The following is a 15,854-nucleotide window of genomic DNA, read 5'->3' as shown; positions in this document are numbered from 1 at the left end:
TGAGATTAAGAGACTAAAGGAACTTAACCAAATGCAATTTATAAACTCTGACTGAAGCTGGTTTGGAAAAACTGGCTATGTAGGACTTTTTGATCCTCCCATTTAAGTCATTGATAAAGCCTCTATTCTAGTAGGTAAAAAGGCAACAAAACAGGGGTGCAAGAGCAAGATTAAGTCTTATCCTTTAGACAAGGCAAAATTATTTGTATTACCCCACTTACCTTTCCTTCATCAATCCCTTCAACCCATATTGCGAGAGAAATTCCCAATCTTTTACCTAGCTTACAGGGATGGGAATATCAGCAGAGATGAGAGAAACACAGGGGGAGTGGGTTCTTTCTAGTTCATAGCTCCTGGAAGATTCTCCAAGTTCAGAATTAGATTTCTTAGCTATTGGTTCTAGTAATTAGCTTGATTTCCCTACAAAACATATTTTCATGTTGCACTTGCTCGGTAACTAAGGTCAATAAATAAATGTTCTTATCAAAGGGTCTCAAAACAAAGGCTACTAGGCACAAATGCAGCCCAAAGAATGGTGTGAAGCAAAGTAGTTCTAAATATCTCATTTGCTATGTTTTGTTTTTGTACTTGAGGCCAGAAACCTTGGGGAAAAATAATCCCATGTACATGCACCACACCACCCCAACTCTAAATAGTACATATGACAACAGGTCTTCTGTTACATACTATGGTAGAAACCAAGATTATTAACATATTTAATGTGTTTAGTTAGCATCAGAGACAGCATGCTTAGTAAAAATAAAAAATGAAAGAGAAACATGTAAAACTATATTCATAAGGAAATGAACCTGCCATGCCTTCTTTCTTGCCTGCTTTGGACTATTTGACAAAGTTTGAATTGGTACACAGCACAGCTGACATACCAACATCGTGGCACTGCAGTGATATACTATCACAAATTGACCAAACTCCACTTGAAGGATAAAAAATTCACAATAGATACAAGAAATCACATGACATTGTGAAGAAGAAGAAAAAAACAAATCGGGAAATTATGCCACTAACTGTATTTAATTTAGTGAGGGGACAAAAAAGAATAGAGGACATAGGGTGGAAAGGACACTTGAGGTTCTAGGCTTTAGGTCGCTATACGTTTAAGCAAATGAACCTTCTAGTTAACTCATCTATAAAGTGAATTCTTTAAGCTAAATGACTTCCAAAGTCCATCTCAACGCTAGATCAGATCTTAGAAAAAGAAAAAACAAGGAATCCAATATTTCAGATCCTTGTAAAGCCCAGGAAAAATACAAAATGCTAAAACATAGCAATGGTATTACAACTATTCAGTATCAACAATGAACTAAAGGGCACTATTACAATGGCACAGAAAGAAAATTAAATCTTCTCTATATCCCTCAAAACGGACACCGAGGTAGTTAAGCCTATGTTTATATTTCTTCATTACTGAAGACATGACTGAGTTAATACACAAAAAAAAGTCCAAACTGTCAGCTTTCAGTACTCCACATTCCCTTCTTTAATATGGCATTTTGTACTATATACAGCAATGAAAATTTGAAACAAAAAGAACTTCAGTCAAACTCCCCTTCCTCCTCCAGCTTTATTGGATAGTTTAAAATTACATTTCTATTTTCTAGGACTTCAGTTGCTTTTTCCATCTGACTTTTAAAAACTGATTACATCAAATGAAACACAGTTGTCTAAGTGATATAGTATACAAAAATAACATCTTGATTTCTGTGAAAATGCATTTCTCTGCAATTCCTGAATAGCTCCAAATTATGCTTACTCTAAGCATAGATGTTTACTCTGGGTTTTAGATTTAGTCTTTGCAAAAAAATGTGTTCTAAACCTTTGCCATCACCATCTGCATCTCCAGCATCAATGCTGCGTTAAGTTGTTCCTTTTTAGGCATTTATCCCGATTTTCCTCCCATAGACATTAACAGACATGTCATTTTATTTTGTTTACTCCCACTCAACTGGATGTTCTATGTAGGGCCTGATAAAGATGTTACTTGATGTTACTTAATAGCTACTGAGGTCAGACAATCCAAGGCCATCATTATGCTAAAATTAAAGTTATTTATGGAAGCTCACAGACACTTCCAAAATTGGTTTTTACCTCCTACATGGGAACATATTTAACAAACCCAGAACGGGCTTACTGGTCTGATTCAATTCTTCCCATTCATCAATCCCTATTCACCAGTGGCATGGAAAGGGGGTTCTTTAACAAAGCATTATACATAACACCTCTACCAAACTAAACATAAACTTTTTTTGTAGTTAAATGCAGAAAGTCGATTTTTTTCCACCCCTTTCCTCCTTTTACATGGCAAGTAAAGCTCACTGGCCTGGGAGTAGCCTCTATCTGCCAACCTTTGGCCAGTGAAGAGGATTCAGAGAAAATAATACAACCATCAATCAGAAAAAGGAGGGGCGACAAAGGAAAATAATTAGGCTGTGGCCTCAATCGTGCATTCCCGTGCAAGGTGCCCTGATTCGCCACAGCGGTAACAGTTGACTTCACTTGTCTTGCTGCAGTTGATGGCTACATGACCAGTTTCACCACACCTAAAATAAATAAAAAATTTCACAATGGTGTTCAGAAAATGTAAAACTGTACTAAAGAAATAGTCATTGCACCCCGGGCTGGTGTGGCTCAGTGGCTGAGTGTTGACCTATGAACCAGGAGGTCAGGGTTCAATTCCCAGTCAGGGCACATGCCCGGGTTGTGGGCTCAGTACCCAGTTTGGGGCTTGCAGGAGGCAGCTGATCAAGGACTCTCTCTCATCATTGATGTTTCTCTTCTCTCCCTCTCCCTTCCTCTCTGAAATACATAAAGTCATCGCAGAACAAAAAGCAATGACAAGTGAATCAACATATTTTTGTTTTCATGACACTAAGTCTTATCATTAACCCCTGATCTAAAAGCAAGAAGAAATTAGATAACAAAGCTACTCAATTATGTAGCAAAACCACAAAATTAAAATTTTCACCAAAAGGGATAAACCAACATCAAAACCAAATTACAGGCCAAGATGCTATATCTTTATGCAAAATAATTTCTAGGATTTCACAGGTATGTACATCTCAAAGCTTTTACCATTCTTATTTTTAAACACTGAACTGATCCACAAGGTCATTCCATTTATAGCAAATTCATCTCTAAAACAGTATCTGCAATGAGCATTACCTGCAGCAACATTCTAACGACTTACCGATAGCACTTCACTTTGGTGCAGTCTTTCTGAATGTGTCCAAACTCTCCACACGAATAGCACTTCTGCTCGTCTGCGTGGTCACAGTCACGAGCCAGGTGGCCTGGTTTGCCACAGTTGTAGCAGCATTGCTCTCGCTCTCTCTTGGGCTCCTTGCAGTCCTTGGCAATGTGGCCACCTCTACCGCAGTTATAGCAGGCTTCAACAATAAGAAAAAGAAGCAGACCAAGACTATAAAACCTTTATAAAATGTTGCTGTGTTTTAAACCATACAAATAGGAAACCTCAAGAGTGGAAAATCTTTCCAATGCTTTGTGCATGCTCACCTCTCCAAGTTCTAGAAGGATATGAGAAGTGTTAAATACTTACCATCCTCCTGAAGATCACAATCCTTGGCAAGATGACCAGACTCACCACAGCGGTAACAGATGTCTGGAAGAGATGAGGAAACAAACTGGAAACCTATTTTGGGTAGAAACAAACAAAAACAAAAAATTTTAACAAATTAGACCAGTCTTGATACTAATGAATATTCTAGTACTTCAAAATTTTTTATTTGACAAAAATACCTCTATCCGAGGTAAAACCACCTCTGCCACGGCTTCTCATTCCACGCCCACGGCCTCCACCGGTAGGGCATTCCCGGGCCCAGTGGCCAGATCGTCCACACTTGAAGCACTCATTGCTGCTCATGGCTGCAGTTAGATCTTCAAAATATTAAAAATGAGAACATTTAACCACTTGAAATTATTTTCAGCTTTTATTCCCTTTTAGTGTGTTTTTGGATAACTATTCTGGGGGAAAAGCCAACAAATAATATTGCTTAGGAAAATAACCACACAACTATATGCTTAAGCATTATACACCTAATTATGAACTATATTAAAAGTGAATAAAGTAAAGCCTTATATAGTTTCATATAATTGATTGTTAAAAAAATAAGATTATGCATGTATAGATCAATACACAAAAGTTATTGATAGAGCGATGCAATTTTCAGCTTATCAATGAACACTCATTAAACAATTAGTAATATCTCATTCCAGATTCAACTTAAAGGACAAATCTTTTTTAAAAATATATTTTATTGATTTTTTACAGAGAGGAAGGGAGAGAGATAGAGAGTTAGAAAAATCGATGAGAGAGAAACATCGATCAGCCGCCTCCTGCACATCCCCTACCGGGGATGTGCCTGCAACCCAGGTACATGCCCTTGACCGGAATCGAACCTGGGACCCTTCAGTCCGCAAGCCGACGCTCTATCCACTGAGCCAAACCGGTTTCGGCTAAAGGACACATCTTCATGGTTGTAAGTCAGTAAACGTTATTTTGGGCAACTGGAAGTCATTTACTGGTAATAAAATTGGAATAACCCAAACCAATGGAGTTGTAGTATGGATTCTGTGAGGGATAGGTGAAGAAAAATAATTTCTCTCTGTAACCTTAGCACCTAACAGTACCTAGTTATACTGAGCTCTTGCTTGACTCTTCAGAGCAGATACATTTATAGAAAGGCAGGATATAAATTTTCTCTATATAGAGGGTACAGTATGTTAAAAATATCAGAACAACAGCCCGGTTGGTGTGCTCAGTGGTTGAGTGTCGACCTATGAACCAGGAGTTCACGGTTCGATTCCCAGTCAGGACACATGCCCAGGTTGCAGGCTTGACCCCAAGATGGGAGCCTGTAGGAGGCAGCCGATCAATGATTCTCTCTCATCATTGATGTTTCTATCTCTCCCTCTCCCTTCCTCTCTGAAATCAATAAAAATCTATTTTTAAAAAATATAAGAAAAACAACAAAGAAGTAAACCAACATGCTGATACCATCTAAAGAACTGGACCACTTATATTTTTTCTGTTTTTCTCTTTCCAAATTTTTCTGTAATTTTATACTTAAAGCAAAACTCCTACCAAAGCAAGTGGATTTTATACTTTTTATATAACAATCTAAAAATAAACAGGCTATTCCTGGAACGAAATGGAAATGGAATGTTGCAGGACAAATTCCTAGTATAGTGGCTTTTAAAAAGGGACCTAGCTAAAAATAATGTAACCTTTACATTGCCATACTTCCACATCTAAACATTTTTACCCTTAAATTCCAGTGTCAAGCAATACACCAAGTTTTTTAAATACCCTCTCAAAGCCAAGTATAATAAGCACCATGATCTAGCAAAACATACTGTTTCAATTAAAACGGACAGGATAGTGGAATCATCCAAACACACCAAAGCACCAAAAGTCAGTACATGGTACATACATGGTTCATCAAGTTGTAGAAAAATCTAGTGACCAAAAATTTAAGCTAATGTTGAGTTTCAAAAGCTTCCACTGTCATTTTTTAAAAAATGTCAGTGTCTACTTATCCTAACTCTGCAATCAGATGCAGTGTAAAATTTTCAGAGGAATCTTTCTACCAACTCTTGACACTTGTCATTATTTAAGAATCATGCAGATACATAATGTAAATTTCTAGTCAGGAGAAACCAGACAGTGAAGATTAAAAATGTTTTTTTGCAAAATCCGAGATTACGTTTGCTTTCTTTATTGATGTTAGTCTAAATCATGTAAAGTGCTAATTTCCACTTGAAAAAACAGAATGAAAAAACGAGTGGCAGATAAAAATGATCACAGAAAAAAAAGCTGATTATGGTACTTCATCCTTCCCTCATTCCTATTTTCTTCATTTTGCAGTTTACAAAATGAACTGCAGTTTACAATCTTCTCCAATTTACAGTCAGACCAATTTGAGCACATTTACCTATTGCTCTCAATGAGTTCTTTGCACAAAAACAATCACTACCTTATACTAGGTAATCCAGGCAATTTGAAAATTCCCAAGTATTTAAATTTAATATTTAAACAAGATACTATCTTTTAGAAAACATGACAATTCAATATTCAACATGCATTTTTAAAACTAAAGAAATGGCCCAGTTGGCATGGCTCCGTGGTTGAGAGTCAACCTATGAACCAGGAGGTCACGGTTTGATTCCTGGTCAAGGCACACAACACACCCAGGTTGAGGGCTTGATCCCTAGTGTAGGTGAGCAGGAGGCAGCTGATCAACAATTCCCTCTCATCGTTGATGTTTCTATCTCTCTCTCCCTCTCTGAAATCAATAATAAAAATATATTTTTTTAAAACTGTTTAAAACTAAAGAAACGATAGTTTGAGCAACCCCCACTTTAAGACTGTTGCTTTAAAATAATCTATTTATTTCATAATAGTAAAGTACAAGTAAAACATATTATAATGAATCATCAGATTTTTGTCAGTGGAATAAAGTCAGTAGTTAAAATTTTAGGTTTACTTTCTGCACAGAAATATTAAAATTAAGCTACTCAATGACCGATTAACCTATATATAGATTTTTCATGAACTCTTTTTTTCTTCTCCATTCATGGGACCCAGATCCAAAATGAACGGAGAAAAAAGAAATGACAGGAAAAGTAGTATTTTGGAGAGCAGACAATTAGCTAAAGTAACTCTCAGATGAACAAAACACTGTATTTCCTCCTACCCGAATTCCTAACTGAAAGTTGGTCAAAATGTGATTTCTCTATGAACTACAATTTTAGGAAAAGCAGTATTTCTCCAATTAGATTGCAATTAAACTATTCTGCAAAACAGACATGAACAGTTTAGTGGCAAAAGCAGGACTTTATACACTGAAACTTGTTTTAGATGTTTTGTGTTCACATCAACAAATTTTATTCTCACATAAATTAAGGCTTTGAAAAAGCTCACTAGCTCCCTACCCGGTTTGGCTCAGTGGACAGGGCATCAGCCTGTGGACCCCAGGTCTGATTCCAATCAAGGGCACATGCCTGGGTTGTGGGCTTGATCCCCAGTAGGGGGCATGCAGGAGGCAGCCAAGCAATGATTCTCGTCATTGATGTTTCTTTCTCTCCCTCCCTCTCTGAAATCAATAAAAATATATTAAAAATAACTAAATAAACCCACTAAATCTTAAAGGTAAAGAAAACATTAATTGCATTAATATTTCAAAGACCTATCATCGGTAGGGCACATCCCAGTGGGGCTCAGGTAATGTGTATGCAACCTGCCTTCTCCCCTTTGGCTCAAACACAGCCAATCAGCTGGTCTATATTTTCATTCAGCTCCTTGTAATATATCTTCCTTACTTATTCCTAATATGTTTTAGAGCAGCAGTCGCCAACCTTAAGGACCTCACGACCACCAGTGGTCTGCAGACCACCAGTTGTCGACCATTTTAGAGTCATGCTGCTTATCCTGGCGGGGTGGGGGTTGGGAGAGGTCCCCTATCCTAATCATCATATACAGATTGCATTTAGCCAAGAGGTCTTTAAAGAATTTCATGCTATTCCTTAGGAAAACTAGAGACAGTAAAGTAAGACAGAACTGAGACTTCAGGCTTCGTGATTCTCAAGGCCTATGACTGCTCTTGGCTAGAATTTTGCTGCACTGTCCTGCCTCTGCCCCCTCCACCTGTCACAACCTTTTCCAACCTTCAAGGGCCAACTTAAATGCCAACTCTATAAAAAAATCTGACATCTCCCAGCCTGGAACTCTCCTTCCTATTAAGACCCAGGGCAGTTTGTTAATATCTGTCTGATGGCACTACCATATTTGCCTTTTATCACATTCCTTTAGGGCAGAGACCAAGTAATGCATTATTGAATCATCACAACACTCCATGATTATCCTTTAGTAGTTATAAAACTCAGTATTTTAACTGCTTTTGGCCAGGGGTGGTGTGTGTATGTGTGTGTGTAAGGCCTAACAGTCATTTGCTAATGAAACAAATTGTGTTTCTTGTATAGACCCAATCCAATCTAATTGAGTACTGACAATAAAATACCTAAATTCTTGCTATCAAAAGTCACTGTACCATTAGTTTAAAGCAGCAATTTCCAACCTTTTTCAACTAATGGCACATGTAAAATAATTACTAAAATTCTGCAGCACACCAAAAAATATACTAATTGAGACAGGTATTGCATGTTTTAAAAATTCTCAGGGACTAGCTGGTTTGGCTCAGTGGATAGAGCTTTAGCCTGCGGACTGAAGGGTCCTGGGTTGGATTCCGATCAAGGGCACGTGCCTGGGTTGTGGGCTCAATCCCCAGCAGAGGGCATGCAGGAGACAGCCGATCGATGATTCATCATTGATGTTTCTATCTCTCTCTCTCCCCCTTCCTCTCTGAAATCAATAAAATATATAAAAATTCTTAGGATACACCAGCTAAAAAATTGCTAGTTTAAAGCAACAATGTCTTTTCAATTAGGTACCCATTAAGGATGGACTACCACCACTCTAAACTCAAGAATATTTCAGACTATCTAATAAAATCTCCTATGTAACAGAAACTTTTCACTCCATGTTACTAAAAAGTTAGCAGCCAAGCCAGGACCCCTAACTTGCCACCTAGGCTCTTCCTATTTACTCCAAGAATTCACAGCCTCAGTAATATTTTACAGAATGCTACAAAACACACATACATGCTAACTTGTAAGACAAAATACAGCTATTTTCACTGTTGGCATGCAGTTTAGAGAGCACATATTTTCTTCCTTTTGTTGCTAAAAATCGTAACAGTATCTATACCAATGTATCCTTACACAGCAAGATTTGGGGACCATAAGTAACTCTGGATTAACCATCTGACCCAGCTTAAGGATCTGTTTGCTGTGTTACCTCAGGCACTTGACCCCTTCTCCTGTCCTTATTTGGAAAAGGATGATAAAACTGATCAGTGATGAGAATTGTTGCTAGGTGTCTAGTGCTTAATAGATTCTAAATTTTAAAAACTGCAAGGGTTTATGTCCTCTGCTTATATAGTTTCTTTTCCATTTCTCCCCCAATTAAGTTAGACTGCTTAAAAGTAGATAGAGCTCAGTCTAATATCTATATAGCAGGCTTAGAGCAGGCTAACTCTGCATATACTCAACTCTCCCATCTCAAGTCTACTTCCAGAATGGAATGAAGAGAATTATAGCCCTAGCTGGTTTGGCTCAGTGGGTAGAGCTTCAGCCTGCGGACTGAAGGGTCCTGGGTTTGATCCCGGTCAAGGGCATATGCCTGGGTCGCGGGCTTGATCCACAGCAGGGGGCGTAGAGGAGGCAGCCGATCAACGATTTTCTCTCATCACTGATGTTTCTGTCTCCCACCCCCTTCCTCTCTGAAGTCAATAAAAATATATTTTTTAAATGACTTGGGCTTAATGTGATTTAATCAGTTATGCCCAACTTAAAAAAACGAGAATTATAAATGACTTCATGTTTTCAACAGATTACCTGCTTTCATTTCGATTTTTGTGTGTTAAATTTTCATGACACAAACCACACCTAAAGATGGTAAGAGCACAGAGAAATCAGGCAACAGTACTAAAAGCAGCCAAGATACTGCTTGAAAAGATTGAAGATTCACTGTGAGGGGCCATGTACTGTAAACTAAGAGACCTATTTTACAGGTTTTGCACTCATTTAGGCTTTAAGATTTAAATCCTGCTATTGGTATCAAAACACAAATGGTTATACTTATTTGTCTTCATTAATGTTAGTAACTGAACCATATTTTTGGTTCTAAGAACAAAGCCAGTAAACTACTTAAATCTTAACAGTACATGCCCAAGACTAACAACGAGTTCCATAACTCATTCCACAAATACATTTAAAAAAAAAGAAAAGTAGCAAAAGTAAAGTGTGTATGAGTGTGTGATCTGGCTAGCTTTATTTTTCTGTATGATTTTCCTAACACAGCTATATATACTCACATATGCTCTATCTCTAGTTATTTTAACCTTAGGTTTATCCCTGACTCATCCAACATTGTTGACCTAATTGCATTTAGACCACAGCAGAGCTTTAGTCCCATGAATGTACCCACTCATTTTTATGCTCTAATGAATCAGTTTAGTGTTCCAACAAGTTACTGAAACACTTCAGACTATTAGCAAAAACATACTACAGATGATAAGCTCGAAGGAAGTTACATTGTATATTACCTGCATTCTGACCAGAATAATGGAGAACAAAGTACAAAACTGGGAGCAATTCTATGTTCTTATCTTGGTTCCTGCATTTACTGCATGACCTTGATTAGTATTTACATATACTGCTGTCTGCTCTCGTTACCCCGAAGGGTTTTAATTAATAGCTAAATATCTACTATGAGTCAAGGGTTAATAAACATGTTATCTATAATGCTCACAACCCTGCAAGTTATGTACTCTTGCTCCCATTTTACTGACAAAGAAACTGGAGACCAAGAGACTTACTCAAAGCCTTATACTGTAACTAGAAAGTTCTCAAGTCAGCATTTCAAGTCTTCTGCAGAGTCCTTTGCTAGGGTTAAGTGGTCATAAAGTACAGGAAGAATATACCAATTCACTCCCTACTTCAAAAATATTATACAGCATATTACTGCTATATAGCAAATAACTGTAAACCACATGTTCACAAATTTTAATGCAGTTATCTGTTCTAAAGTTCTACATTTAAAATATACTTCAAAACTCTACATTTAAAAATCCACAGCCATAAATGAATTTATTCACAGTGTACCATTACACAGCTTTCCTGAATTTTAAGCCAAGACAGATTTTCTTAACCTTCAAGGTATAACTTAAAGAGTGCCACCACAGACCCAAAGACTGGCAACCTGATTTCTTTTTTAATTTATTGATTTCAAAGAGGGAGAGAAGTTAATTTTTTGGTTGCTACCTGTATGTGCTCTGACGGGATATCAAACCCACAACCTTGCTTATTGGGATGATGCTCTAACCAACCTACGTACCCAGCCAGGGCACGCGGCAACCTGATTTCACCCACTAATGCTCTCATTTGCAATTATGGAACACCAGGTAATCACTGCACTATACCCTCATACTTCTAATTAATAGACTCCATTGGCTTACAACTTGAATTTTGGTGGCCACAAGCTCTCATTTTATTCCAGAAGCTTTTTACTTACAACATGAAAATGGTGCAGTTTACTCCAGTCTCCTTACTGCAACAGCATCTGACACTGCCAGAATAGTTCTATTAAGTAAGATGGTATAGAAAGAGCATTCTCCACATAGCAGGCCAGGATGCCTTGGCATCAGTCTCCTGGCTCTCCACTTACTGTCAGGAGGCCATGAAGAGGAAAGGAGCCAATATTAAAAAAATAAAAAAACTCTCACTTCTGCAGGGGGAAAAAGCAAAAGCAAAATCTCTTGTGGTCAAGTGTTTAACCAAAAGATCTATTTTTCCAATTACAGGAACACCTCATATACATTGTAGGTTTGGTTCCAGATCACAGCAGTAAAGTGTTTTTAATCTTTTTGCTGGAGGGTCTTGTTTTCTTTTTTATTTATATATATATATATATATATATATATATATATATATATATATATATATATATATATATATATATGTATTTTTTTATTGATTTCAGAGAGGAAGGGAGAGAATAACATCAATGATGAGAATCATCCATCGGCTGCCTCCTGCACGCCCTCCACTGGGGATCTAGCCTGCAACCCAGGCATGTGACCTTGACTGGAATCGACCCAGGACCCTTCAGTCTGCTCTCTCCACTGAGCCAAACCATCCAGGGCGGGTATTGTTTTCAATTTGTAAAAATCATAACATCTGCTGCAATACAGTGACTTGCCATAAAATGAGGTATGCCTTAAGTCGAATTGTGGCTCTATTGCTTGTAGCACTGATTTGGTACCTTCCCAAGTACATACCACATATTCTTATTAGATTTTAAAAGATAAAAAAAGAATAGTCATAAAATCACATTACAAAACCATTTATGATACCTTAAAAAAGGTATCACTCTGCCTGTTCCAGGTATTCAAATGCTGGTGTAAAAATTGACCCTTGATTTTCCACCAATTTGGCTCCTACGGTTAGCTTTTTTAAAAATACTGTTGCCAAGAGTTGCAATTTAGAAAGAAAAATTCTTTGTCCAGCTCTTGGGATCTAATACATTATTCCTTTTCGAAGGTGTTTGATTAAGCCATAATCAGTGATTTTTTAGAAGTATTTGAAAATAATTGTTTTTTTGGGGGCGGGGGGGGGGGGCAAAGAGGTAGGAACTTCATTCCATACATTTTTTAAAACCTTCAAATCCTAACTTGCAATTTATGGTGCTTAAGCAAAAAAGGAACAACGCTGTTGATTTAGTTGATTAAAGAGATAGCGTTGAGGAAATTAACTGGTTATGTTTCTCTCTAAAACTGGGTCATACAACTGGAAAAAAGAAAAACCTATTTTAAAAAACGTGAAATTTGGGGGCAAGATGATGTAATTAATCCTCCTTCACCTTAAAAGAAACAAAAAATGAAAACAGACTTTTACACACTATCTGAAGTCACAATGAGCGATGTTTTCTTTTTCTAAGACCCCTCCCCGCCCCCAAATGTCACTTCCTTGGAAGTGCCCCGTGTGTCTAAGGCCACGTGGTTAACATGTGGCAACAAGCAAAATCCTTACCCGTCATACAATTAACATCATGAGAACCCAAATGCGGGCCACGATGCCTTTCACGTTTGGAAAATCTAGACGGAGGCTGGCTAATTAACCACGTCTCACTGTTAGATTCAACAGTATTGGTTTCCTTAATCCAATGAACGATGCTATGATTTTGGAGGTTTAGCCATTTGTTCCCCTCTGGTAATGAGACTTTTTTTTAAAGGCCCCTCTAACTTAAATAGTGTTGATTCGTGAAAGCGAGCCCTAACTGCCCCTTTTCGAAGTGTAACGTAAGACAAGTACATTAAGGCTTGGCTATAAAAATTCAAGAGTCGGGAAGCTATCCAGAATGGAGAGTGTGATTCCAGGCTTTCGGGCCTCCCGGCGGAGAGGACCACCCCCCACACGCCACAACTTCCTCCAGGACCCTTTCCTGGGCCCACCCCGCACCCCTGGCACATGGCCCGCCGGCCCATTACACCAGCACGTGGCCTACATTAAGGGCCCAGCCCCATCCCCCTCCCTCCGCACCGAGGCCTTTTCCCACCACAAGGCCTCCTTTGAAGAAGTTCCCGCCAAAACGACCCTCCGTCCCGCAGCCCGAGACCCTCGAAGGCTCGGAGCCTCGGTCCCAAGAGCGCATGAGCCAGGGCCTCGTTGGCTGTAAAGGCTGTGGCCTGGGGTGCGGCCTTCGCCCCGAGAGAGGCCACGACGCGCGGGGACGCAGCTTCCCAGGACGGAAGGAAGGGCGGGAGGGTACCCCGACTGTAGGAGGCCGGAAACTTGGCCCGGAGACGGCGGGGGCAGCCGAGTTTCCCGCCTGACGCAGCAGCGGAAAAGGCTCGAGTGAGGCCGCCATCGCCGCCTCACCGCTCCCTGCCCTCTTCGTCCGCCTCGGACACGGGCCCGCAGCGCGGTTTTCCCCTCCCCTCGCTCCCGATCCTCACCTTCTGCGTCTGGGCAGACCCGCCGCGACGGAGAATGCGATGCAGGCCGAGGGAAGCGGCTCGGAAGGTAGCGGCTGTTTATTTTCAGGAGGGTCCTTGCCTGCGCCACACGCTGGTCTGCACACGGCCCCACACACGCCGCTGCGCACGGCTCTCCGCCGCCTCGCCCACGCGGCCAATCAGTGCGCACGGCGCGGGCGGCCAATCAGAGCCTCTCGCCGGGAAGACGGCGCAGCCCGAGGGCGGGACGGGGCCGCGCGGGGCTGTTTTCGTCCGCGCCCTTCGGTCTTTCCGGCAGCTCTCCGCGCGCGCGGCCCTTATTTCCCGGCTTTCCGGTCGCCGTCCGCTCCCGCGGCCTTCTCGCTTATTCCGCGCCCCGCCGGGCCGGGGGGAGGGGTGGCCAGCTTGTGTGTCCCGGCCTCGGCGATCTGTCCCATCAGCTCGCGAGGAGGGACGCCAGGGGACGGGTCTGTGATGAGCGTGGGCCCGGGACAAACTCCTTCCTCTCCGTGGGCTCCAGAAAGAGTGTCGGCCCTTCGACCCCTGCCCTGGCCGCGCCTTCAGAGGCGGGCCCCAGTCCGCGATCCATCAGTCTGGGGGGAAGTGGTCTGTCATGTCACAAGAGGCTGGGGCTGTCGGCCGCAGGCCCTGAGGTGTGTTGTGGTGTTTGTGAGCCAGGGCAGCGCCCAGAACTGCCTGCTTTCACCTGTGGGTCCCGCATACCCGCCTCAAAGTCAGTGGCCGACCAGGGAAAGGCGCCAGGGTGGGGAAGGTGCGAAGATAGAGGATGGGCTGAGGCTTACCGCCTCCCAACAGACCTGGTGCCCGGTTTAGAAGATTTATGAACGTAACCCTGCGACCGAAAGGTGGAAGAGTGAGTGCTAGGGGCTCCATCTAGCCTGGGCTTTCACAGCCAGAATTGATTGGCCTTTAGACCTGGTGTTTTCTCCAAAAGAGATTGCATATACATATATATATATATATTCATAGGCACTGTTAAGATGACATCAACTTAAGTTGTTTAATGTGAACTAAAGAATTAGAGAGTCTTGCATAATTTTCGTGTAATGAAAAAGGAAAGGCCCTGCCTGCGTGGCTCGGTGGCTGAGCATCGACCTACAAACCAGGAGGTCACGGCTGGATTCCCAGTCGGGTCCCATGCCCGGGTTGTGGGCTCAGTCCCCAGTGTGGGGTGTGCAGGAGGCAGCCCATCGAACGTTCTCTCTCATCATTGATGTTTCTTTCTCTACTCACTTCCTCTCTGAAATCAATAAAAATATATTAAAAACAACAACAACCAAGTGTCATCTCCAGCCTCTTGAACTTTAAAAGGTCCTGGAAGTACTATAGTCTCTTACATACTTAAAATGCAGCTTGAGATCAGTGTGCAACCCATGTTGTTGGCTGGTTTATCCCAGCAATGTCCATTTTATCCTTTAGTGACTATCCAATTCTTTGCCCTAGTTTCAACTCATTGAATCCTTCCCGCCTCAAGGTAGTGTGGCTTTTGAAATCATGTTTGTGAGGAGACAGTAAAGTAGTTAAGAGCACAGATATTAAGGGTCAGGTATTAAACCTGGGTTGAAATCACTAGGGCTTACTTAGTTATTGTAAAGCATTTAACAGATTGTCAACATAAAGAGGGAATGGACTTTAATTTTTAAAAATATTTTTAAGTTGAAGTCTTGAGACCTGCTTTTTAAAAAAAATTTTAAATATTTATTTCAGAGAGGAATGGAGAGGGGAGAAGCAGAGATGAAACATCAATGATGAGAGAGAATCATGGATCGGCTGCCTCCTACACACCTGATACCAGATCAAGCCAGCAACCTAGGCATGTGCTCTGACTGGGAATCAAACCATGATCTCCTGATTCATAGGTCCATGCTCAACCACTGAGCAACACCAGTTTGGCAAGGGAATGGACTATTTTAAAGACTAATGGTCTTTTTAAAATTTTTGTTGACTAACACAATTTAAACTTAACATTTTAAAATTCAGAATAAAAAGGCCCCATTTCCAATAAGATTGAATTGTCTAGCACTTGATGTATTGAGTTGTAACACCAATAATATAACTGTTTTGTTACCAATAAGCTTACACAGCTTTGTAGATTTCCCCTCTCTGACTGATGAATATTTATAATATCTTGAGGTAAGGAATAGTAAGTATAATTGCAGACATTTTAGTAGTGCTTTCCTAAGTGAGTCAGTGTAATGTGTCAAAGGTTCAGAAATAGCCAAA

At 40.5% G+C, this 15,854-nt stretch overlaps 1 protein-coding gene across 6 annotated transcripts; it reads right to left on the bottom strand.

Annotated features, from left to right (window-relative positions):
- Nucleotides 1-1,474: 1,474 nt before the first annotated feature.
- On the bottom strand, nt 1,475-13,772 carry CNBP (CCHC-type zinc finger nucleic acid binding protein). 6 transcript variants are annotated; one of them, XM_059706818.1, is made up of 5 exons: nt 13,611-13,772; nt 3,775-3,912; nt 3,577-3,667; nt 3,206-3,409; nt 1,475-2,558 (listed from the first exon to the last, which is right to left on the bottom strand). In XM_059706818.1, the coding sequence occupies exons 2-5, from the start codon at nt 3,896-3,898 to the stop codon at nt 2,441-2,443; spliced, it is 537 nt and encodes a 178-aa protein (XP_059562801.1). In that variant the 5' UTR covers nt 3,899-3,912; nt 13,611-13,772; the 3' UTR covers nt 1,475-2,440. The 6 variants fall into 6 exon arrangements, with proteins under 6 accessions (XP_059562801.1, XP_059562804.1, XP_059562802.1 ...); XM_059706821.1 differs by having other exon boundaries at nt 3,796-3,912; XM_059706819.1 differs by lacking the exon at nt 13,611-13,772 and adding an exon at nt 11,168-11,191.
- Between the last annotated feature and the right edge of the window lie 2,082 nt (nt 13,773-15,854).

This window comes from Myotis daubentonii, chromosome 8 (genome assembly GCF_963259705.1).
Source record: "Myotis daubentonii chromosome 8, mMyoDau2.1, whole genome shotgun sequence".
NCBI lineage: Eukaryota > Metazoa > Chordata > Mammalia > Chiroptera > Vespertilionidae > Myotis > Myotis daubentonii.
This window is presented reverse-complemented; position numbering and strand designations above follow the sequence as displayed.

Bases quoted from the DNA above. Each gene is read 5' to 3' on its own strand.
- CNBP (XM_059706818.1), bottom strand. From the start codon at position 3,898: ATGAGCAGCAATGAGTGCTTCAAGTGTGGACGATCTGGCCACTGGGCC. The intron at 3,668-3,774 runs GTATTTTTGTCA...TACCCAAAATAG, and splicing joins TGGTTTTACCTCGGATAGAG to GTTTCCAGTTTGTTTCCTCA. The intron at 2,559-3,205 runs GTAAGTCGTTAG...TATTTATTTTAG, and splicing joins ACCAAAGTGAAGTGCTATCG to GTGTGGTGAAACTGGTCATG.